Below are 26,278 nucleotides of genomic sequence, written 5' to 3' on the forward strand. Positions count from 1 at the left end.
GTGTTACTGTTTATGGATTAGAATAGCCTCTTAAAATCTGTAGATTACAGAGGTATCATAATTTACTTTGGAAAGATCAGAGTTTTATTGTTTAAAATGAGACTCTTAAACTTTCTGGATGTATTTTCAGTTGCAGTTGGAAAACTTCTAAGTTATCTTTTTATGTTATCTGTGTATTTAATGAAACATATAGTTAGAAGAAGCTGTTTCTTATTAATAGCTTGAAGAAAAGCAGCTTTATGCAGTAATATTAAAGTTGCCAATAGGTGTCAGTTTCTTCCTATACATGGCTGTAAGGTACTAGGAATCTGCCAGAGCTCAGTGAAGGAAGCCAAATGGGAAAAGACTTGTTTGTGTCCTTCTCACTCCTTTTTATTCCGCCGGAGAGAATTAGGGTACAAGCCTTGCTTCATTTTAGATAAAAAATTAAAATAAAAGACTCAATGAAGTGTGTATTTTGACAATTCTTGTGCTTTTCTAATTTCAGTTGCTGGTTGGTGGTGTTTCGTAGGGTTTTTCTAAAGATACTGCAATTTGTTTTTAAGAATGAATCCACTGAGCTGTATTTTGAGGAGCAGGAGTATCCTGTTCCTCACCATAATGTTCGATTTGCAGTGCATTTTTGTGAAACAGTGGTGGAATTGAAAGAGGATAAAATAAAGCTTTTGGAGATATTTACCAAATTATTTGAATATCCAAACTCCTGAATTGTCACTATTCACAGTGTATTTCTCCAGCTGTGCCATGTTTTTAATACGAGAAACTCAAGATGTTCTTAATCTTTGTTCTAGTTCTGAGGTTCCAAAGCTGGGTTGAAGACACCTCTTGTTTTGTATTGGGGTGTTCTGGAAAGCTGTGGGACCCGACAAGCAGCCGGAGCTGCTGCCACCACAGCCCTTTCCCTGTCACCCCCCCCAGCTTGCCTGCGGCTTGACTGGGCACGAAGATGTGGGGTTTTTCCCTAGATGAATGGGTTTCTTGGGCCTGTGCTGGTGAATAGCTGTCCTGAGGATTTTGAAGCTTAGTTGTTTCACTTAATAGCTTATGCTATCAAGAGGGTGTTATGCTCTGGCATGTCGAAGGCTGAAGTAAAGCTTTTGTCTAAGCTTTCAGGTTTCATATGTGCTGAAATCTCTTTGACCGAAGAGTATATCTTTAAAAGCTTAAGTTACTCTGATGTGTTTGAAATTTGATGTAAATGAGCTACCTAGTTAACTGCATAGATTTTTTGATAGTCAGCAAACTGGCCAGCAACTTTTGCTGCCTTGTTTTAAAGTATGGTTTAGGAAAGGGCATTATCAGTTTCAGTTGCAGAAATTGCAGAATCAGTTTGAAAGGCAGAAATCCCTGAAAAGGAAGCTTGGCAAAAGGCCTGATGGGGCTCCTTGTTTCCATTATTGGAGCATCCCTGCTGTGCAGGACAGTCAGCCACCATCCTGTCTGGACCCATCCTGGTGCCCCTCAGCTGGACAGTGGCAGTAAGAATGTCACTGCCTGCCCAGAGAGTTTTTCACCCTGACGAAGATTCTCAGGTGTGTTATCTGACTGATTTTGGTCAGAAGTGATGGCATAAGAGGTCAAAAATACTAAGTGAGGATCACTAGCTCCTGGAAGACATTTCTGTTACTGTGTAAACCACTTTGTAGGAAAGGAAAATCTTTTTTTCAAGAAGATTTGTTGATGATGTGGAAATCACATCTTCCATCCATACCAACCAAGTGGTGTGGAGCTTCAGAACCTCACTGAGAGAGCTAAAAAGCAAACAGAATTAATCAGAAGCTCTCATCCATTTTCTCAACTATTTATACCTAGAAACTGAATGCAGAATTTACAATTCAAAACAGTGTCAGGAATCGTGAAGTTCAGTGTTCCTCAGAAATGCTAATGCAGCTGTGTTGCACATGAGTAGTATTTGTCTTTCTGTTTTTGTTTTTGTGGTTCAATGTGTAGCTTAATATATTGTTGTAATAAATACACCATAAAATATTCAGGATGTAGAACATGGTCAAGTTTGTGCTGCTGTTGGAATGTTTAACTCCTGCATTTCCTGAGTTTTCTCGAGCAAATTTGACACAGTACTAATGTTGGTTTTTCCTACATGTGATTAGATGGAAATGTGCTGATTTGACTTGAATGGCAGAAAGCCAGCACATTCCATTTGTGCCTTTTGTAACAAAACCTCAGTGTACAGGTGCTCCAGTCTTGGTGTGGGAATTTAAGTCAGGTGCTTAAACTTGCAGGAAAACATACTATAGATAGTATAGAAAAAAATACCAGGATGTCCCATAATCTCCTCTCTGTGGTATTCTTAAACACCTGCTATGAAAGGTGTTTAAAAGTTATAGCATCAGTCTGCAAAGGCAGTAGCTTTCACTCTGTTTTCTGCTGGGCCTATGCTTGGAGCCAGCACCATTTCGTTAAGAAAGGACTTGCATCAAGCAGAAGATAAAGGCAAACAGCGATTTCACATCCTGCGCTCTTTTGAGTGCTCACGTGGCCAAAGTAAAAAAGATTCACTTGATGCTTCAAGAGCATGTTTCCTTTGGTAGCTCTGAATGTCCAGGTGTGGATTTTAAACAGAGTATTAAATAGTTGAGGGTTTTATTGTGGTTCACTTAAGATTTCCTTCAGAGCCTTTTTCGACTACTTCATATGACTGAACAATCAGAAATGAAAGTGATGTACAGGCTTTTTTTCCCCTACTTTGCTCTACACAGTAGATGCAGAAAAGCTGAATTTCATTGATTTCTATTACATCAGTGCTCCCTCAACCCTTCTCCAAAAATGCTTACTTAGTGGAACGTTGATGATTATGAATATGGCCTGATGGATACTTTCTTCTCTGTAAGAATATCCTTCCCACCCCCTGGGCCCTAAGTAAAGATTATCACAGATAACATCATGCATGTGGCATCATCTTTGTGTCCGATAACTAGTGCCTGCTCAGTTTCTCTGGCCCTTCCACTCCTCATATTGATATATTCTCCATCCATTATTCTCTAGGGATGAAGACAGTTATTGCAGCCATTAGCTGGCACCACATTTCTATTGATGCTGTACAGCTAGAGCCTTAAGAGGTAATTTTCCAGATTTTAGTCAGAGTATTTTATTGTATATAAAGTCTCAAAAGACTTGCCTAACCACAAGCCAAAAATTATTCATTATATGCTATATGCCCCCTACCTGCACCTCTTAAAATAAATAAAAAACCCCAAACCAAACAGTGTTTAATATTCTAATCTGCAATTTGGATTTGGTGTTCCTGTTTTCACTGACATTTACATGTGAGAAATAATACAGTGGTTGCAGTTTGTCACAGGTCTGATCTGGAAACCATCTAGGCTGTTTTGTACGTTCTTGTTGGCTCTGTTAGAATTCCTTTTCCCTGATCGGCTCACAGGGAGCAGTTTGATCTCTTTACTTTGAAGTAAAAACACTGGATGTCTTATAAAAAGGTTTTTAATGCCTCAAGAGTTACATTCTTTGAGGAGTTCTGTTTGCATGTTTCCCTTCTCAGCTGTGAGCTGTGGCATTTATCCTGGCTATCCCACATGGTACAATAATTGATAGGATTCCTGTGTCTGTGGAGGGAGACTCTTCAGTTTAGATCTAAACTCCGTAAGGCAGGTGGGAAGTGAGCTCCTCATTCACAGTATTTTCTTGATCAGTGAAGAGAAGCCAAATATGTTGCTGTGAATTGTATATAAGCAGTTTTTATGTACTTGCACATACATATATATTTGAACATATACCCCTTCATGTAATGTGTAACTGCCTTCTCAGAGAAATGTTGATTGGATTTTGCTTTTACTTTTTACCAGCATTATTTATAAGAGTGTTTTTCCCTGAATGTGGGAATCGGTGCATCACTGTTGCAGGATAATGTTGAAATACTTCTTGAAAAGGTCTTCAGGGCAATGGCGTAGGTTTGTGGAAACAAATGTCTTTGTTGCTTACAGGGGTGGTTTGCTATATTGCAGCAAAGTGTAAATACAACAGAAAAATAGTGTAAAGACAGAAAGCAGGCATTGGTACCCAAGATGTATCATATCTATCATATCTCCTGCGTTTGACAGCTTAAAAATTATTTGTAGAACAGGAAGAGCTGTTTGTTTCTGTGTAAGTTATTTTTATCTAAAGCACCCAAATCCTTAATGTTAAAGGCCAAACCATGCCGCTTTTCACATTGTCCTGGACAGAAACAACAACCTCTATAGTAACATTATTATCTATCACTGTCCAATTCTATGAATAAAAAAAGAAAGTAAAGCTGAGATTAAAATAGTTTGTCCTGCAATCAGGCAGATTTGTGCTAAATTAAACAACCAAGCCTAATGAATGGATATTTTTAGTCAAGCTCTAGTATTGGTCTCAGACCTGTAGAGTAACAGTAAAATACTTAAAACTGCTGTGATAGAATTGGCAGGGAAAGGAGGTCTCTGTAGTAATAACAGTAATAGTAGCAACAATAATAATAGCAACGGTAATAATGATGATAATAATGATTAAAAAAATTACATCTGTGGTACTTCCCCAGCTTCGTGTGAAGGAATTTTGTTCTTCTGATCCAGGATAGCACAAGATGCGACTCATAGCAGGCTGGGTCTATTGTGAACGTGACATGTATTATGAGTATTGCCCTGTAAAGGTGGGTGATGACGATGTATCATAGAATCACAGAATGACTTTGGTTGGAAAGGACCTTAAAGCTCATCCAGTTCCAACCCCTGCCACGGGCAGGGACAACTTCCATTAGAGCAGGTTGCTCCAAGCCCCTGTGTCCAACCTGGCCTTGAACACTGCCAGGGATGGGGCAGCCACAGCTTCTCTGGGCACCCTGTGCCAGTGCCTCAGCACCCTCACAGAGAAGAACTTCTGCCTAAGAGCTCATCTCAGTCTCCCCTCTGTTAGATTAAAGCCATTCCCCCTTGTCCTATCACTACCTGCCGTTGTAAAAAGTCCCTCTCCAGCATGTAGCATTTGTGGCTTTACTTTTTCACTTTATTTTTAGATAAATTTTTTTTTCAGTGTTTTAGGTAGCAGTAATGCCACTGTGATTTGAAAAGAAAAGAATGCCTGGGATGGCAAGCGTGATTCCACAGTAGGGTACATCCTGCTGGTTTGCTCTTTTGCTCAGTTTTTCTGGGTGATACTTAAACAGAAGGAAGTACAAGAACAATAGAAGAGTTTTGGAAAGTATGTGACAGTGTGAGAGTAATAACATTTACATAGGGCCTTTCATCTAGAAGGAACCCAGAGGAATTTATAAACATTATTACTTCATACAGTTTATAAACAAATAAATTCAGTTTGCTTGGTGATGCTACGAAAAAAAACCCCCAAAACAACCAACAAAAAGTATTAGATAAAACAACTTATATGATTTGTTTTCCTTGGAATAAACAATGCTTTTGCAACAACAGCATCACTCTACCCGTTATTTATTGTATATTCCCTTTTTATGCTGTCTGTCATGAATCTGTTTCCTGGCTGCTTTGGATCTCAAGACTTAAGAATGTAGTTTTGTAATTTCATTACTATGGAGTGCTGTATATTGCATGAGATCTAGAAAAAATTACAAATTGGTTATAAGCTACATCCAGGGACTGAGAAGTAGCATAGCTTTGGTGGCTTATTGTAGCTTTCTATTTAAAATACCCCCACAAAATGCCAGTTCTTCACAGATTTTTGCAGCGATATCTGGCAAATAGCTCGAATGATTAAAGGCAAATCATTTTGGTTGAAGAAAGTTACACATTTTGGAGTTTGCTCAGAAAACTATGTTTAAAAACACTCTACACTTAAGATGGCCGATGGCATCTTTAATGAATCTCTTCACATGCTGAAACAGAAAAATCTTTGTTGATCCAGTAATCTGCTTTCTCAGTAAGGTTTCACATAGTTTTGCCTTAGGATGTAGATTAGCCTTGGAGATCGCTGCCTTTACGAGCGTTCCTTGGGTTTGCTGACTGTGTCCAACCCCAATGTTACCATACTCAAAAGAGAAGCAATTTCTTCCATGGTCTGGGATTAGAGACAGAATCCTAAGGTTTTATAATAATAGTGTCCATACCCATGTATTGTATAAGCACTCACACAGAGAAGTAGCTTGAAATAAAACTGATTTATTTTGATGTGCATTCCTCACAGATACAAGGTATGGAATAGCCATTTAAAAAGATATAATAAATAAATAATAATTCTTAAAACCGATACAAAGAAAGGATGAGTATGTATCAGTGCAGAGGGAATCAGAGAGAACTGAGGAAAAGAAATCTGTGAAAATTACAGAAAAAGGAAGTTTTCCCCACTGAAAGGGGTGGGGAAGACAGAAAAGAGCTTACAAAAATGGTTTTCATTAAAAAGTAAAAACAAAGTCAAGATAGAGGGGTGAAAGCCTGGCAAATATCACAGACAGATTTTTATGGTTTTTTCCTGGACTGTAAAAATAGGCGCAGAGAATAAGAGATCTTACAATGTGTCGTGAAATTACAAAGCAACCAGTAGTGTCTTAAGCATGTTGGGATGTGTTTGAAGCAAAGCAATGTTGTTCTGATGCTTCTGATTTGGCTTTTCGTTCCCTTAGCTTTATTCATTCACACATGAATTTGCAACAGTTTTCTGCATGTCATTTTACAGTGCGTTTTAGTGAGGTCTGAGAAGGAAATAGAGTTGTGCTCGGAGTAAGAAGCCATATTCAATCACAAGTACGTGGTTATGTAAACCGAAAATGATTTCTGACTTAGCGCAGACAAGTTCTGACTCTTAGCCTCAGGTTTTTCTAGAGTGGCTTTCTAGTGCATATTTAGGTCTGCATACTTTGCCATGAGAAGAAAGTCTTTAGCTCTTCATTACCGGAGCTGTTCAGGCTGTGGAGGATGTTTCTGAAGAAGGACCAAGCAAAAAAATGACAGCCTTAATTATGACAGTGCTCATTTCTGGGGTAAATTGTTATTAAAAACTGCTCCTCCACCTGCATTATGTGTTTTATTTAAACAGGTCATGTTGCTATGTATTATGTTTTATATATAAGCAGAGTCCCTTGGAGCACATATGTTATCCATACTTCATGAATGAGAAGGGCACTTGTATAGAGCATATCCAAAGATCTTGACTGGACTTGTCACAGTATTGTGGATAACCGAGGTGTTGAAAGCTTGGATGCCTATAGACTTTTAATTGCCTGTGGGATTCCAAAGACTTTATGCTTGGATGTGAAGTAGCAAACTGCCAAGTTTTTATGGATATTGGCAATCTCTGCAATGTTTAACCCCAACTCTCCATTCCACACTGGACTTTTGGGTTTATGTATGTGCTCATATATGTATGTATATATTTTTCAGCTTTTTCTCTCATGAAAAAGCTGTGGAGCTTGATGAAGAGCTGCCCCAGAAGAATCAGTTCAAGTTCTAATAGTGGCATGTTTTGTGATTTATTGGTTTAATCTCTGTTATAGCTGAAATGACTCTTAATGGCCCTGTGCCTCTTAACAGTATTTTCCCAATGCGCTGTTTGTTTAAAAGCTAAGTGGGAGGAGAGGAATGTGTTGCTTTTCTCTTCTTGGCTGCCGTCTCCATATTCACACTGCCATTACTGAAGCTAGAGGATGAGCTTTTTGAAAACAATTTAAGAAAAAGATTGAAGCCTTCGTTTTCTGTAGGAGCCAGACCAATGGAAAGACCCAGAGTCAGAGAAGTGGATATTTGTGTGAATTTTCAAAGCTGAGGAGAGGAGGTGATTTGCTTTATTATGGGTGTGCTGATATGAATCTCCAAAGAGTGGTAGAGGTTTTCATAAAAGTAATTGAAATATAATGTAAAATAAACATGCCTTCTGTTTGCTCACTCAGTAAGCAAATATTTCAATAGCTCTTTGGAGAACTTTAAGTAACTTCTAGGATTCCTGTATTCTCAGTAAAACCAAAAATATAAAGTCAGCACAGCAACAAGTAAGGTAAAACCATCTCCGAATCTAGTTAATCACAAACTGTATGTTTATTTCAGATTATAATTTTATAACTAAGTTATTGAAAAAAAGCGGGGGGGGGGACACTAAGGAATTGTAGTGCTAAAGAATTTACCTACAGTGCCAATTTGATGCAGGGAACACTTGCATCTTGGAAATGGGAAAACCAAGGCACAGAATGTGAGGTACTGGGTGCTGCCTATGAAATCCTCAGCCGTTATCCAGGTCCCTGTTTGGAGGGTGCCTGGAGCTCATTTCTCACTCATTAGTGCTGCTCAGGCCAGCACTAGTTGGAGTTCTTGGGCATAGGAACATAATCAGGTCAGCAGAAAAGCTTGCACTTTGATTCAGGTTTTCAAAATAGTGTTTTCCTCTTTGCCTTTCACAGCTTTGGAGTGGTGCGTTTCCTCGGTGTGCCACTATAAAGCACAGAGGGAGAGAGTAACTGTGGACTCAGTAGGTTTTCACCTATGCTTTTGTGGGTGATAGTCCCAGCAAAGCTTATTCTAAGATCAGATGTTGTTTAGTAGTTGCTTGATTTGCTGTACTTTTGGAAGGACTTTCCCCGAGTGATCTTTTCTTGGATGACCTCTCCATACTGTCATTAAAACTTGGAAACTTTGGTCTTCTTGACAGTTAGTTCTGCATTCGCATTATGTTCATTCCTATTGTAAACATGCTAAAGTTGCTGCTGTTATTGCTTAGAATGGATTTTTTCTCAGTTGTTTTGAAGTTTTAGTAGAAATGGAAGTTAATCTTTAAGAGAGTTAGGCTGGTAACGATTGGATGGCTGAGCTGGATGGGTCACGCTGGGTCTGTCTTTTCATTTGCCTAGTAGATGATGTTCTGCTGACTCCAGCTGTTTTTTTGGAAAGCAGAAAAACAATTTGCTTTTCCTTCCCATAAAGTATAACCCTTTGTTTATCCTTGTACTGCTGCAAGTTTCCAAAATGCAGAGACTTGCAAAGAAAAGAAAGGGAGGAAATAGCTCTTTTTTTACACTGTTCTTCGTATCGGAGAGGAGAGTTTAGTACCGACTTGAATTGTTGACCTCTATGGAGGTTATTATTAGAATTGGCTGATTTGTGTGTGGAGCTGTGTCTGATTGAGTGAGTCCAGTTCATGGAACAAACTACCTAGAGTGGGCTTGGTGAGGCCAGTTGCAGTTTTTCGAAGTGACTTTGATTTGATTAATTTTTGATTTGAAGAATAATACTTTTTACAGGTCTTCATTAAATTCAGTTCACTGAAGTAATTGAGAACAGCTCCATTTTCCAAGCAAGATGTTTCATTTTGTTTCACAGTGTTGAATTGCTTGGGCTTTGTCCTTACGGTGCATCTAATGCTGGTACTCCTTTGTTTTCTACCATGAGGATGTTATGAGTTGCTTGCAGACTTTGCGAAATCAAGTGACTGATTCAGAAGTCACTGTAGAGATTTATATGATGAGGGCTATCATCTGACAGCTTTTGATGCTATATTTCATACATAAAAGGAAAGAAATAAATGAAGTTTGGGGGACCTGAATGTCTTTACTGACCCAGTTAAGAATTGCGGAAGCAGAAGTCAGCATTAAAACCTTGCTGGGCCTGATCTATAATGTCATCGGAAGAACACGTTTGTATTTACAACCGAAGGTTGTATTTACAACCTTTTTTTGCTTGCTTTGTTCCTTAAGAGGCTCTGGCTACCCACATTTTATGCACTTCTGGAATGCAATAACAATTGTGGCATCATCTCTTCAGAATTCGTTTTCCTTCCTGAGATCAAGGCAGCGATAAGGCCTTACAAAATACTCGCTTGGTTTTGCTTTCCTGGCCTGAGATGGATTTAATTGGATGAATTGCTGCTTTTCTCCTTCCATTGCTGTATGACCTTTGAAATAGCTTGCTATGATCTTTCAAATTTTGCAATACCCTTGCTGCTCTGCTCAGAAAAATGAAATAGCTGTTTATCTTTGACAGCAGGAACAGGAGAGCAGCTGTTTCTGCACGTGCCTGACAAAATGCTTTCAAATGTGTCTTTAAGTGTTGTCAAATGCCAATTTAAACTTACACCTACGTGCTATAGTAACCACCTTCCCACAAGCCTTTCTCACTGTTTTGGAAGCATGAAAAATAATGCCATTAAACTCTGAAAAGTCTGTCGTCGTCACTACATCTTCTGGACTATTTTGGGACCTGTGCGAAAAGACGCTGTTATTTGGAAAAAGAAGGTGGTGAATAGGTTTGCTTTTTCTCCCGGTGGTTGGCAGATCAGTGTCAAGAGTGTGATGTGAGAGGCTTTGGAGAAATAGAAGCATAGCTGGCTGTGTCTTTCTTATGTTGCTTCTCAGAATGCAGTGTAGGACTTTAGGTGATAAATTGCAGTTGTTGGTTGTACGTGTTTTAAAATGCTGTTTGCCTGATCTCGGTGCTCCTTCGGCCTCTGCTGCAGGATCAGCGAATCAGGGCTCCTTTAAATTAGACACACGTCTATATGTTTTTAAACATTTTGTTTCTTGGCCAACCAGTGAGAGAATATGAATTACTAAATTGTTTGTATTAGGCTAAGAACTGATGAAAACAGAGATTAACCGTTCGCTTGATAGTCCCCTCCTTCCATACATTCTTCCCCCCTATACGCAGTATTTCTTTCATATATATATGTTTTAGCGTACCGGAATGGATTTAGGTCTAGTAAATGGTGTTACACACATAGCTGATGGTCCAAGTTTACTACTTGAAGTTTGAACACTCAAGCTCAAATCTTGTTATCAGGGCCCTAATCAGTAAACAGTTTTGTGACTTCATCTTTGGGACTTCGGGATCTGAACTTTCAGGCTCTTCCCTTGACAAAGGATCCCACTGAAATCAGCCTGCTGGAACCACGCAGCACGTTTGCAGTGCCAGGGCTGGGATACTGAAATTCAGAGAAATAGTAGGATTTGAGTGCTAAATACAGGCAAAGGTTATAGATGGATGTAGAGAGAGCAGCCACCCACCTGAAATTGCTTAATCTAAAATGATGAAAAACAAAGGAGGGGAGACAGGACATGGAAACAGGACAGTAACAGCAGTTAGGATGACAGTCGCCATGCTGCTTCTAGTTGTAGTTTCCTTAAGCTTTTCATTTTGTCCAAGCATTATCTAATTGTTTTTTAGAATTTAAAATTCTACATTTTTAATATTAACAGTTAATAGTGTGATATTCTTGGTTGTTATTTGGGGAGATTTTTTAAAATTTCTTTAGTTTTTTAATTCAGACTTTAGTATTTTAAATGGCATTTAACATGGGCTTGATACATTATAAGCCCTGCCATATTTTTGTTCACAGTTATTTTCAGTGGCTTTCTGTTATAGGTATTTTCACCTTTTAATCCTCAGAAATAGTTTTCTATGTTCATGTATATATCTGTTTTTAATGATAATGTAAAGGTAATAAAAAGCAGGTGAACAATGGAAACTTTGTCACTGATTTTAAAGGAATTACAAATTCTCTCACTGTGTAAAGTTAAGTGGTTGCAAAAGTATCTTCAGAGGCTAATGGCTTGCTTATAGAATTATAAAAAACAAAACCAAAAGCATAATACACCCTTTCTTACCACAAAAATCTGGAAGAGCTTGAAGTGAACTGTAACCGTTGACCAATAGAGAGATGTCAGTCAAGTCAAATTAATTAAAATGAGAAGATACAGAACCAGTCCAGTCAAACTTTAATATTCCCCTCACCCGCTGTATCAAAATGGCATTAAAAAAATGCAAGCATAAGGAGAAATGAGTATTTACACATAATTAACTGTTCAAAATAACTCATCTAACCACAGTCTTATCTTCAGGAGCAAAAATGCAAGCATTTACTGAGTGATATTGGCAATTGAAAGGTTTTTGTTTAGACTTTTTGTTTTCTTGGCAATAAATAAAATTCTTTATAAGAAGTCATTAAGATATTTCTTAATGTTGCCTTTTAAAACTTTTCAGGCTGCTATCCTTGCCCAGGGCCAAACATGAACCCTATTGCTCTTGGAAGCCGTTGGCTTGCTTATGCAGAAAATAAGGTAAGGAAAGGTTTAATTTGGAAAAATACTTCTCTTTGATTCTAGATTCCATTCTGGGTTTGCATATTGCGGGGGGGAGGAGGGGGGAAGAAAAAGTCTCAGAAAAAAGCTATGTGAGAAAAATGATCTGTAAGAGAAGTTGCATAACGATGGCAGACCTGATCTTTACCCCACACTGTGCTTTGGTATTCATACATGTCCTGTCTTTACTCTGCGCATTTGATTTAAGCTCATGAACTTGGAAGGCAGAAATATGTAAGTAGCATAGGCGGAGAAGACAGCTCTCAACATGTGTTTTCAGTGGGGTGCCTCAATAAGCAACCCATTTTCATTTTAAATTTTAAAGCACTTAATTATAGACCCTTCTGAAAGGTAGGCAGGTGAGGATTCCTGAATTCTAATTGGGGAAACTGAGTCTGGGCAGAGGCGGTGGGTTTCTCTGAAACAACAGAGCAATGCACTTTGTAGATTAGGAAATAGCATTCAAATGGCCACTTTTAAATGTATTTGCTGGGAATGTTAGGGAAAAAAATGAAACTGTCAAAATTTTTCTTACTTCTGAAGGCAAGAAAATAGATCCCAAGCAAAAAAATTACCACTCTTTTTACCGAGCCCTAGGCCAGAGAAGTGGTTTGTGTATTTAAAGCTTAAAGTGTTTGAAAACTTTAAATTCAGCTTCTAATGCTTGATTTTTATTTCAAAGCAGATGTTTTTTCTCCCTTCCACCTGTGACTGGAATAGCTATTTCTAGAGCTAAACCAGAAATTATCAGAGGCAGACTTGAGAAATGTATTTATTGTTACACCTTTTCAGGCACAACTGATTTCTCTCCAAATTCAGTCCTGCCTTTCCTTTAATACCATGCCTAAGCGGCTCTGTAAAACTTAACCAGTCAGCCTGGGATCTAAATAAGTCCTGCTGCCAAAAATGTAAGCCACTGATCAGCAAAAGAATTATATCACAAAAGGAATTTAAATAGCTTTTGTGTTCCCAGGTATATTCACTGTGGACTTCCCCTTTCTCCCTAGTTTAACTATTTTTATTTAAATAATTAAATATAAGCAGGAAAGGAAAGTCTGTCAAAATAAAAGCATCTGACAGCAATTTTTAATTTTCTTTTAGCTAAAACAGTTAAATGGGCCACATGTTCTGTGTGGAACAACAAATATCTATAGGGGTTTTTTGCCATTTTATTTAGTCAGAAGCACAGATTCTATTGTTAGTTAGAATTCAAAGGCAAAAAATCTTTTGGTGGGTTGATGGCAGGTAGAAGAGTCTTGTTTTGATTTATTAGTTTGGAAGGAAGGCCATACAGAGTAAACCCCATGTATATTCTATTAAACCTGAAGTTTAAAGTAGCTATTTTCCTTTGTCATTTCTTTGCTTGCTAGTCATAAAAAGGAGGGGAAAGCCACACTTGGATTCTTAGAATGTCTGATATTTAATGTTACATATACATGGCTAAAGCTTTTGATTATATTTATTTAAATTTATTTGTGGTATTGCTGCCAGACCAAAAATCCCACCATTTCAAAGTTTATGAATTCTTAGTGACTACTCATCTTGTAATTGAAAACTGGAGTTGAGTACGCGACAGTCTGGGTGGCACCCAGAAGATTATAAAAAGGGGTTAAGTGTCTCAGCAGGGCTTTTTGCTATTTGTAGGAAAAAACACACCACTGTACATGATAAATAAGAGCTATGGTAATGGGTTATGGGTTTGTGTAGTTTAATAGTAGTTACTCCATTGCTGTCTTTCTTCTTGTAGCTGATCCGATGCCATCAATCCCGTGGTGGAGCCTGTGGAGACAACATTCAGTCTTACACTGCCACAGTCATTAGTGCTGCCAAAGTGAGTACATCATCTGCTGCTGGGAGAGGTTAGCATGTAAGATAATTATTAGGTTTCCCTGCTGAATTGTACAGTGTGTCATCACCCCCCCTCCCCATTCATACAAGAGGAGAGCACAGTAAGAAACATGCTACCATTAGCAGCTCGCCTATGATCCTGCAAATCTCTGAGTAGCTGTTTTTTTTTCAGGAAGTATTCCTGTCCTTTTGAACTGACTGTTTAAATTTCATGTATTATAAGGAGCTGTTTGTATTAGTGACCCCTGTTATAGGAAAATCATAGTAAAATGGATTTGTATGTTGTTGGCTGTTCATAATATTACAAGCTTACATGATTAGAAATCAACCTTGTGAATTATTAGACTTTCAGCGTCATGAAGACTGACTTTAAAAGTGTTTGGTGCTTTTTGGACTCAATCACACTAGCGTTATATGTTTTAACCTCTCTAAAGGAGGACAGCACAGCACTGGAGCTAATTAATTAACTGGCAGCTTTCCTTGAAGGTTAGAGTTTATTAATGACCGTTTACATATAGGTTCCACTGCCTAGTTTTCTTAGTTCAGATGACATTATAATATCCCTCCTTTTTCAGAGAAATATTTGGGGTTTTATAGTATCAAAAGATGACCATGGCTTGGAAAAATCTTAAACAAACCAAAAAGTATGTAGAACTGTTGTTTTACTATCCCCCATAACCCCCTCCTTTCCTTGAGGACTTGCTTGCAACATTTTGCCAAGTAATTTCTTTTTCACATATACGCACTCACAAAGTGAGTTTTGGCACCGTCTGGCAAACTTCGTGCTGATTACAAGCTTTCATTGTAACCACCAGCCTTTTCATTTCTGATATGCACAACAAAACAAATCTAATAATAGGAATTAAATGACAGCGCAGAACAGAAAGCTCAGCGTCACTGAAGAAAACAACAGTTAGAGGAACCCACAAAGAGAGACACAGGGCATGGTATCTCATGTAAAAACAAAACATGAAAACAAACATATTCTATCAGCATAGCTTTGGACACCATCTCATTGTGGCTGGAGGAGGAGAAAAATCACAGTTTTGTACATTGCTGAGGAGAACTTGAATTGCTGCTGTTCTGAAGACATCTGAAATTTGCTCTATCTCTTTGCATACTTTCACCAGCAGAAAAAAACAGGAGGGGAAAACCTCCCCAAATTCCTTCAGTCTCAGCATCAATAACATGGGGTTTATAGCACAGGTAAGTTTGAAAAACAACTGGCTTGGCGTGATCAGTTTTGGTCAGATGTGGTAAAATCTTACAAACAGATCACTGTACTGCCAAAGCCAAGCCTGCTGGTGACTGAAGAGGAACAAACAGGCCAAAGCTTTCTTAAAGCATGTAATGATTGTCAAAGCATTCCATTAGACGTTGAAGACTAAGCACTATTTTGTTTAATCTTTTTCAACAGACTAAAAAAACCTAAAAAAGAAGGACATCTTTTATAGCCCTTAGCCCTAAAGACTCTGGGTAACTAGGTTTTAAAGCCAGTATGGACCAAGATGGTGACCTTACCTGCTGAGTAGTGCTAGCCAGGGATCATCATCCAGAAAATCCCACGTTAAGCTGAACGTGGGCAAACACTGAAGTACTGATGTTGCATCAATAAGATAAAATGTGTTTATAATCATAGGAAAGAAAAGATTGTTAGCCTCTGACAGGGATAAGGTGATAGTGAAAGTTAGGAAAACATTATCATAAGGACACAATCTCTATAGTACTTTGTATTTTATATAGCACGTTGCTTTTGCTCACTACTGGCTGTTAGATGTTGCTGTAATAGATTAATACTAATATAGTTTTTAAACACTTGAGTATATCTCAGCCTTACTGTGTTGTTATTCATACTTGAGTGTGTAACACTAAATCTGTAATGTTTGGTTTATTACTGATTTCATTGAATCTTGGCTCACTATCTAGCATGTTTTCATCTCTGATAACTGAAATGCTGACTGTCTTGTTGGCAAATATATACTCCAGATATCTGTTGCTCTTTGCCCATCTCATTACCTCACCATAAACTTCACTCCTTGCTTAAGTAAGTCTTCATTTATAAACCTCTACTGCTGTTCTATCTTATCAGCCTGCAATGGTTTGTAATTCATTTGCTTTGATCAGCAGAGGTTTTAGCTTTTTTGAAAGTGGATGTCCTTTTCTGTTCCCTGCACTGCTGCTTTTCGGTTCAGAAGTGGTTCCATAAAAGTTCTTGTTTTGTCAGATTATCTTGGGTTACAGCCTTTTCTCTGGGTTCCAATTGCTTATTGAAGGAAGTGAAAGAACCTTCGTATAAAGCAGAAAGATAAAGCTGAGAGAAAAGAGTGATTTCAACAGGGTCACTTTCGAGAATTACCTTTCAGATCCTCTGTAGAAGGTCTCAGTGGCAGTACAGAATATTTACTTTAATGGTATTCCCTTTGATGAGAAATGGTTTTGAATGTCCTGGTGGGTTTGTCCTCAGTGTGGGGTACTGCTGTGTGTTGTACTTGATGCAGCAAATACATTTCTTCCTTAATCAAATAACTTCAGACTCAGGAGCTCCCTGTTACCTGAGTAACAAATACCAAGGTCAAAATTGTGACCATGTTGGGGTGTGTTGTTTACTGGTGCCAAAACTCTTGTTATTCTGGTGACATTATAAAGAATTCCTTTATGTCATCTTCCCATTTGCTTTTGTACTTTCTGGAAGGATTTTATTTTGAACGTGGATTTTTTTTCTGTTTCTCCTTAGATGGATCTTGCAAGAACATTGCTTTCTGCTGTTGCTGGAAAAGCACATGCATTTTTCCAGCTCAATCTCTTATTTTCATTTCCTCACATTTGTTTGGTCGCTTTCTAGCTGTTCATGTTCTAAAAGGCTCTGATAATTTCTTTAAGTTGACCAAGCAGAAAATTTCTGGAAATAGAAAACATGTCAAGATTCCAATTCAGGCTAATGCTGAGCAAAGAGAGAAATAGATGTATTTGAAAAAAATGAAAACATTGTTCCTCACAGGATAAAGATTCTTTTCACTCCACCTGAAAAACACAGTAGAATGGCCATAGAATGTCTTTCGGAATAAACCCCAGCATTACTTAACAATATTAGTGATGGGAGAATATTCAGGTGCTTGGTTTGGAATAAGTGTCCAAATGTGAAATTGTTATAATTATCTAAATTTGTTCATCTTGGATGCAGCAAGGAAGGGGGATTAGGAAAAGATGTTCGTATGTCTCCACGCTTGTTTTTTCTCCTATGTCTCATTGAAGAGAGGTTTGGTCTCACCATGTCCCTGTGTGAGTCACGTTGCAGCTCACTCCCTGTTCAAGGGGTGCTCACGCAGATCTTCCCTGTCCTGACATATCCAAGTGGTCAAACTGGCCATGCTGTTTAAGATGAATTTTCTAAGAGGTTTCTTCCCTATCCTACCTCTTTTCAGAATCTGCAGCAAGAGCAGGGAAGGGAAACATCTTTGTGAAGCACGAGCATTTCAGCAAACATTTAGTTTGAACATGAATTTATAATCAATTGTGTGTTCACTTTGCTCAAACTAAGCATGAGCCCCTCATATTGCTGACTACTAGAGCATGTCTTTTGGAGCTCTTTCTGCTTTCTATAGATTTTTCATTTGTAAACAAATAAATTGTGTAAAATGTATTTATTATGAGAAACAGGAACAAAATATTGTTTAGTCACTGAAAGTATAGAAGAACTTTGTCGGAACAAACCAGACTAACAGGCACTGACTGATGCATTTTAGTTTTAGTTAAAGTTCTACTTATTTTTCAATTAAATGAGGTAGGAGTGCATACATTTATTTTAATTAAATATGGCTTTATATTTAAAGGAATGTGAACAGTCCTATTTTTGCGTAGATAGCGTACATGTGAGCATACAAATAACTTGTGTGTTTGCACAGTGTGAGTTGTTGCTTACAAGAGAAACTGGATCAAATATTTTCATTTATAAAGAAATTTCACTGAGTTTGCACTGGCAGGTTCCCATCAATGACAAAGGAACTGGGACAGTGCAAACTTTAACCTATTTCATTTAAAATGTATTTGGTCTGTCAAATGTCTAGCATCAAATTATAAACCAAGTTCTTCTCACCTCATAACTTCTTTACTTGATTCTTTCTCCATATCTTTTAATCCTATAGTGGTAAAGTGATTTAGCAAAGGCTGCATCTGTTTTCTCTTGTTACCTGATAACTTCTTAATGAGTACTAACAGCTTATGTGAGAGCAAGGTCATTAGCTCTAATGGATAGAGGGGACAGCTGATATGGCATGGGAAAGGTTAAAGATTACCAGGGAAGTTTTTGCAAATATACACATAGCACAAAGGAGTGAGTGCTGTAATGGTTTTGCACTGATATTTCTGAGCTAATGGCCTCGGCCACCTCTTTTTTCACCTATTCCTTCTCAGTAGTCCCACAGTCACAGTCTAACATGTAGCAGTAATTCATTTTGCTAGATAAGCATGTTAATTTTTTGCTAGAGAGCTATAAATTTATAATGGGCACTTTGTCATCCAATGTCTTTTGTTGTAATATTAAAGATATTTTCTAAATTAGGTCAATTACAATTATTGGTCTTTTAACTTGCCTAGGTATTTTGCCATATAGTATTCCTATACTGATTTCTCTTTCCTGCTGTATAAACTATCATTTTATATGATTTTATCTCTTGGCCAGAAAACTGCCTTGTCAGGTTTTGTAAGGAAAGTTGAAATGCGTTCCTGTGATGGCACTGGGGCTGGTTTAGGTCTGTTCCTTGGATATCATTATCTGCTTCGTTACGTTTTTCAGTCTTCTGAATTTGCAACTGTTAAAATCAGTTTTATTCTCATTTGTTGTATGTGAGTATAAAAAGAAATAATAAGAAACAAATGGCAGGATATTACTAAAGACTTTAAACCCCAAAGACATTCCTGTGATAAAGGCACGGCTCGATTTTAAGTGGTAGTCTCTCCATTAGCATTAATGGGGTAAGTACATCAGCTGAGGCATCTCAGAGGTTAATCAGGCTTCCTGGCTAGATCTTGCCATCAATACAGTGTGGCGCCTAATTCTGTTGGCCCTTCAGAGGTTTTCCTGACAACACACTAACAGACTTTGTGTAAGTCATTTCCTATGAATTATTAAAACAAACGTTTGGCTGCTAATTGATGAACACTAATGTGTTTTCTAATCACTGCAGTTTGAGATTTTAGCACTAAACAAAGCAGTTGCAATTGATTTGTGGCTGCTTCTTGGTTTCAGCCTGTGATATGTACAGTTTTTTTCCTTTTCAATTTAGCAGACAGCTTAGCTTGTCTTTTTAGTTAAGAACTGGCTTGTTATAGTGTCATTCCGTTCTGATCTCTTTTGCTATGTCTTATTTATATTGCATAATAAATCCGCTCAATTCTTTATAGGCAAATAAGGCACAGTCCTTGATTCAAGGAGAAAATATTTAAAGTTGTAGTTTGGGTTGTTTTTCTTTAAATGTCTGCCTCTCCTACTGTGGGTACCCTTGCTCTTTCTCCACATAAAATCAAACAACATAAAACCAATCTTCAGCATCTTTAAATTATAAAAGCTGGTGCAGTGAATATGTTTTGAAACCCCCATCTGGAAAACATGCAGACTGTGGAAAGTCACATTATTTGTAATGGGATATGGGTCTACTTTGTACAGAGCTGTCCTTTCTAGTACCTTGAGGATGGCGTTTGTAATTTTGCTGGGTTTCAGTTCCATATTCAGTGTTAATGCTGCAAAAGGCATAATTGCTGAGAAACAAATCAATGTGTCTGTCATATCTATCAAAGGCCAAATTCCGTGTCTCTTGCAGTTGTGCAGAAGATGTAACTATTTCGGCATTAAGCATTAGCGGCTATAAGTATTTCTCTGTGTAATGCTGCCCTCCACACACACTCATCTTGGCTTCTCCATGTGATTCTTATAACTGTCTACGTTCTGTGCCTCTTCGAATAAGTAAATAACAAAGTTAAAGAAAGAAAAAAGTAACATTTAGACAACATTAAAATATTTCTTTTTTCAAGACTGTTTTGGAAGCTTAATTCCAAAATACGGGTGAATACTTCAAATCAACAGGATGCTAAATTTTTTCAAGCTATTTCTTTATGTACAGCCTTTTGCAGCTTCTGTATCACTTATTAAAATATTTTCTTTGTCTGCTTCTGGTGTGCACAATCTAGTTATATTCATATTGTTGAGAAAAAATTCAAGATAGATCCATAAACCAACTCTAAACATTATTTATTGGTTTTCTTTCTTTTTATAGACAATAAAGACTGGACTTACAATGGTTGGGAAAGTAGTTACACAGCTGACAGGGACGCTGCCCTCAGGAGCAACTGAAGAAGAAATTTTAGCTCATAGCAACATCCGTCGAAGTCCTCTGGTGCCTGGAATCATCACCATCATTGACACAGAGACAGTTGCAGAAGGGCAGGTAATACAATTTGCACTGAAACAATGTGCATTCATGTTCACAAACATCTCAGGAAAATGTTTTATGCTTTAAAAAATGAAAAATAGATGAGATTTTTGCTAGGTCAAAAACTTTTACAGACACACACAGCTGTGATAAAGTCCTATTTGGGACTGAAATTAAGCCAAAATATATATTGTCCTTAGAACATATTTATGTGACACTTTGACAAGATCAAGTGTGAAATGTCACATTTTGTCTCTCTAACACTTGTTCATAATTGACATTGATTTATGCTGATCAGTTGAAATGTATATGTAGTCTGATTATATTTATTAATATATAATGTGTCTGGAAAATGTGGTTGTCTAGAAATACGGTGAATTGTTGAATTCCAGTTTAAAAAAGATGATGAGTGAAGCTGGATATTAAGTATAAAAGCTTCTGATTTTACATAAATTTCAAAACTAAAATGTAATCAAGTGTGATGCTTGATTGTGAGGCATATGCTATGTACTGTTTTTCTAATAATACACAGTAGAATGTGCCAGGCTAAATAGTTTGTTAAAAAATCCGTGCCATTATCACACAAACTTTAAGTTGGTGTTTTGAACTGTCCTTATGACAGAGGAGATAGCCATGTCTGTTTGTTTGTTTGTTTGTTTGTTTCTGTCAATAGTTTAATGTTGAAGTATCTGGTCCTGGAATGGGTGTTTTTGCGGGACCCCCATGCACTGCATTATTTTGTAACCAGTCTGTAAAATAGACTAATGTTCACATTTATTGAATTTAAAAAAAGGAAAAACAATTTCTTTTCTTTTCCCCTACTTTTATGATACTTATTGCAGGTAAGTTAGTGACTATTAAAGACAAATCAGTAGTGAAGTTGTTTTCTTTTCTTACATGAAAGGAAAATAGCATATTTTACTTGAAAACGATCAAACCAAACAAAAACCCCAGTCTGCTGTTTGAGCTGTGGTTGTCCCTGAGAACTAGTTGTGGAAGTACTTAGCCAAGTAATGTTACATTGAGAGTGGATTGTTCATATAATGTTATAGGCCTTTTCTTGCAAAATAGAAGAAAAAGAAAAAAGAAGAGGAGAATAAAAAATTGAATTTATTTTACGTAAGATCTTGAAGTCTTAAAATCAGTCTTTTGGCCGTTGGGGTTTGTTTTCGTTTCCTTGGAAAAAGGTTCTTTTGGCTCTTCTTATACTGCCAGAAAAAAAAAAAAAGAGAAAGAAAAATTTTACTTCATCAATTTCTCATGAAGCCGTGTTTAATGCGGTCATTACTTCTGATGGTCATTGTCTGCGCTCTGATTCTTCTGCCTGGGCCTAGGGGGAAAAGAAAAAGCTGTATCTTATGTTTTTAAGTCTTGTTATGTATGATTTAGAGGTTTTATGAACTTGTCCTCTGACCTTAACAATAGTAGGGAGCTATCAAGCCTAAAGGGCACTATGGAAAAGTAGTTGTAAAAATGATAACGCTTGCCTTGTCCAAATAGTGCTGCTGTAACATAAATAAGCCATCAGTTCTAGGAAAATAATTTTTGTCTTGAATCTCTAGGGAAGGAGGCTCTAAGTTAGATACCCGAGTTGTTTATATGCCTTGCATTCATATTTTTGTCATCTGGAGTTTTAAAATTAATAATTTATTTTCAGTGCTGAGACTTACTTTCAGGATTAGCTTTAGTGGGGTTTTTTTTCCAGGAAAAATAAAATAATCTTTCATTTGCATTGTTAGAATTTCGTGGTACAGAAGACTTCTTAACAATCAGTTCTTACAGAAATGTGCATTTAGGAAAAGGAAAGTTGATTAAAACCAAATACAATTTGTACGCGGTTTGAATAAAGACTCTTCTTGGGCACTGTCCCAGTAAAGAACCTTCTAATGCAAGCAGTGTCGTGTGTCCCCACCCAGTTCTTGTCCATCACTCCAGCCAGGTGGGAACATAAGTTTCTGTGCACACAGCTCCGTTGGAACACGATTTTGGCAGTTGTGTGAGCTGCCTTGTCCTGAGGAGCCGGGCAGGGATCCTATGTCTGTGTGCCGATAGAAGCAGGCAAGCCTGCAAGAAATGGCATTCTATAGTTAAGATGGCACCTCTGTGTACCGGCTGGGCAGCTCTGGCTGGGTTTTATAGCATAATTGAGTGAAGCTTCAGCTCAAGAAAGCATTTTAGCAAGTCTGACCTTTAAATGATGTGAGTCATTTTGCTGAGCTAAATGTGATTGCTCATAGACTTCACCATAAACTCGTGGTTGAGTATCGTGCTGGTTTGAAATCTTTACGGCCCTTTGAGCCACACAGGTTCTTCCTCATTGTATTAATTTCTGAAATTATTTTACTCTTCTGTGGTAAATTGGTTTGCTGATAGTAGTCATCCAAACTACATTATTACTGACACGTTGGTTGAAATAGAAGAGTGATTGAGCAGATTGAGTGATGCAGAGTTCAGCCTCACCTCTGTTTAAGATAAAGTGTGTGCTGTCCAGCAGCATGGCATAGTTTAATCTCAGTTTTCTTGCTGATGTAGTGATTTTTCTAAAGTTATTGGTTTATAATCCCAGTTTTCAGGTTCGAGGGAGAAATAAGAGATCTGGGTGGGTACAAAGAGACAGTGGCATTCTTGCTTCCTCCTGGTTTGGAATATTTCAGTGCTGCTGGATAGGGATGCTCCTGGATGGCAGTGCCCGTTACAAGCATCGGTCTTCCTAAGCTGGCTGGGAAACCACAAGAATTAGTAATGCCTACCAAGCATTTTCTGGACTGAATTAACAGTTTGAAAGCCTTGCATCCCTTTCATTAGAGATTTGTCTAGCAACTATGTAAATATACTTGTGTGTGCGTGCATGGTTTTCAGAGGTTGTCAGCCTGATCGTAAATGAGGGGAGTTTCAGAAGCAGAAGGGAGTTTTCTTATCATCAGCGAACCCCTAATGTAAGAGGAATACCTCACCTCCTTCAGGTCACTAAAGATTTCTATCTACCTGCATAGCCTGACTAAGAATTTGGGTGTTGTGATGAAATTTCCAAGTAATAAAATATGTCTTTAAGATAACGTATAGTAAAAAAAACAAGTGGAAGCAATCGGTTTTAAAGAGAAAGAAAATGGAAGATGACAGTAAACCTTAAGGCGAGCAAGCATGTCCTTTTGAAGGAGAAATAAGGACTTTTTTCAATGGGGAAGCAGTTGAGGTTTTGTATTAAGTGTATCTATGTAAAGGCTTGCAAATTAATGGTGCGTGTGCCTAACCATTTACTTTGAGCATAGCAACACAGGTTTTAAAGGAGTGAGCTGCTCTGTGCGTGTGTAGAAACATGCAGATTTATTTGCCAGTAGGATGATTAAGGAACATGTTTTGGACATAAGCCAGAAGGACTAACTACAGCTCTAAGTTTTCCCTGATTTTTATTATATCTGCCATTTCAAAGGTAGCAATATAAAGAATGTGAGATGGGGCTCAATGTATTTCATGAAATGTGCTGTGCAGAGGTTGAAATGCTCGCTCACCACTGAAAAATATACAATTAAAGACCAAAGAAATCTTCTAATGCAATCTTGCAGGATTAAATCTGTAGGGAAAATATTTTAATAAACCTTACAAATGTAGATACTGTAGTAAAATCTCATACCCGTCAGTTCTTTATGTGATAGCTCCTACTTTCATAATCAGTGGTACTTTACGAAAATGTGAATTATGAGGCAATTAAAGAAATGCAAAGGAATGTAGAATTATTGAAGTTGGCTGTCGTGATATATTTGTAAAGGGAGTAAAAATAATTATCAAGATGCCCAAGTAACTTTGTGGTAAACCAAAATATGTTAACAAGGTTGTGTGCTTGTTTAAACTTCCTTCTAATGAAGTGTTAGCGAACTTTTCAGTTAGACGTAATGACTATTTATTTGAATCTGTTAATTAGTTGAAATGGATAAAACTAAAGCTGTGCAGATGTCCTCTTTTTCAGTAATTGGAATTAAATGTGTAAGACTTTAGTGGCTTGAGTTTTAAAGAAAAATTATTTTCTTTCGACCTTTGTTTCTGTATTCTTAATTAATTCATCAACTCGGCCACCCACATGTAAGCTGCAATAATGACCTTTCTCCAAAGTCGCCAGTTTTGTGCCTGAATGTAAATCTGTTAAACATCTAACATTTAGTTGACAGAGAAATATGTGGTCATTTAAAAATACAAAACTCGATTCTCAGTGCTTTTGATAGAGCGCTGTGATTGATGAGATATCACAGTGTTGCTTTCACAGATCATCCAAAATTCATGAAAATATTTGAGGAAATATTTCTAAAATAACTTATAAAAACAAGATAACATGTTGATCTTTTTATGTTTTAAAATGTGATTGGTGCTTGTTTTTTTTTTTTCCTGTTCCCTATTAACTTTTTATTGCATTAAGGAGGAATTTTCAGAAAAAAACCCTGCAGACTGCTGCAGTTTCAAAAGTTCATTTTCATTTGGTAAGGAGTTGATAACAATTGAACCAAATAAAGATGTTTATCGGGAGCAAGAATTGTTGTGAAACTTAGGTCTGAAGCAAAAAGAAGCTAAAAGAATAAAGCATATTCAATAATGAAACTTTAACTACATGTGTAATTTCTCTGTCATTAACACCAGCGCTTTTATTTTGAGAACAGCTTTCACAAAGGCTAATCCGATGTTCTGATGCTCATATATTTGGCATCAATTTTCTTCACTTTTTATATCTACGTGTATTACAGCAGAATCCTTTTTATATATAAATATAAAAAGAGCAACAGGATTCCCTCAGAGCATAATACTGTCTGCCTTACTTTTATTAAAGGAGATCTGTTTTTTGTCAAGAAGACATTTTTGTCTCAGATAAATGGTTCAGGCTGAGCACAAGGCTGGTTTGAGTTTATGCTGGATTCTATTAAAAGGAGTGCAGTAGTTAATGCCACAGATCTATCACTTTTAGCCCTTTTCCACTGATGTTTGACCTTAGCTATAAGTTGGGGGAGGCTAATTGGGGGGGTCAGTGTGGAGGGGAGTGGGTTTTGTGCTTAGGAACTGAAGCGAACACTGCCCTAACTTCAGCTATTTAAATCAATGGAAATCTTAATAAGTGTACGTACAAAGATCTCTTTATTATATACTATTCATATTTATAAATATTGCCCAACCTGTTTGTTTTTATGATGATGGGATTATTCTTTCTTAATTTTATTAAGAGTAGGACCTGCTTGATTAGATTTGTGTCTGCTTTTATTTGTGTTACTTTCATGTTTTATTTAAAAACATGTCTCTACTTGGATAAGTGGTGTAATTTGCCTTTAAAGATTAAAATAATTGAAGTCATAATTAGTAGTGGCTTCTGTTCAGCAGTATGGAAAATACAATGAATGAAGAAAAATATGGCACAGGAGAAAAAAGCTTTGGCTTCAGCTATCTCATGCCCTCAAAGCAAACACTGTTTTTTGATAGTAAATGTAATGATCCCCTAGGTGTGTTGTCTCTTTCTCTTTCATAGTGAGATAAAGAGGACTTGCTTCATCGTCAATTAACTCCAGTGTTCTGTTGAACTTTATAGAGCTGGCTTGAGAGCTGCAGCGTTGGCTTTGCACATCCAGCTTCTGGCTCTCTTGGCTGGGCAGCCTTTTTTGAACATAGTGTTGAGCTCTCTTGGTAAGATACTATTTGGGCATCAGAAGTAGCCTAAGTGCTTCTTTACAAGGCCATCTTGGTACGAGAGCCTTTCTGTCTGTTTCTTGTTGTTGTTTTTCTTAAAATGGTGTTTCTACTTGTAATGGTAAGGAACTCTGTGAGGAAGATGCTTGAGCATCCTCCTGAACCTCATTGACTATGCAATTATAAGGGTAATGCTAAGACTTGTGAAACTTTTTCAATGAGAGACTTTATAAGATCCTTTAATAGAAGAGTGACTGGAGGCCACTACCTTGGGGAATGAAGCCTATTTGGGATGAAAAAAATTGCAGCCTCAGGATTCCTGTGG

The 26,278-nt window shown here is 37.4% G+C and overlaps 1 protein-coding gene across 17 annotated transcripts in view; it reads left to right on the forward strand.

The window, feature by feature from the left end:
- BCAS3 (BCAS3 microtubule associated cell migration factor) overlaps positions 1–26,278 on the forward strand; it is a 364,101-nt gene that overhangs the window by 56,207 nt on the left and 281,616 nt on the right. For all 17 annotated transcript variants that reach the window (XM_030472293.1, XM_030472292.1, XM_030472294.1 and 14 more), the window contains 3 exons: positions 11,925–12,001; positions 13,770–13,853; positions 20,140–20,310. In XM_030472293.1, the coding sequence (XP_030328153.1) occupies positions 11,925–12,001; positions 13,770–13,853; positions 20,140–20,310 (332 nt within the window). The remainder of the gene's footprint in view (positions 1–11,924; positions 12,002–13,769; positions 13,854–20,139; positions 20,311–26,278) is intronic.

Source organism: Strigops habroptila (genome assembly GCF_004027225.2).
Source record: "Strigops habroptila isolate Jane chromosome 13 unlocalized genomic scaffold, bStrHab1.2.pri S16, whole genome shotgun sequence".
Taxonomy (NCBI): Eukaryota; Metazoa; Chordata; class Aves; order Psittaciformes; family Psittacidae; genus Strigops; species Strigops habroptila.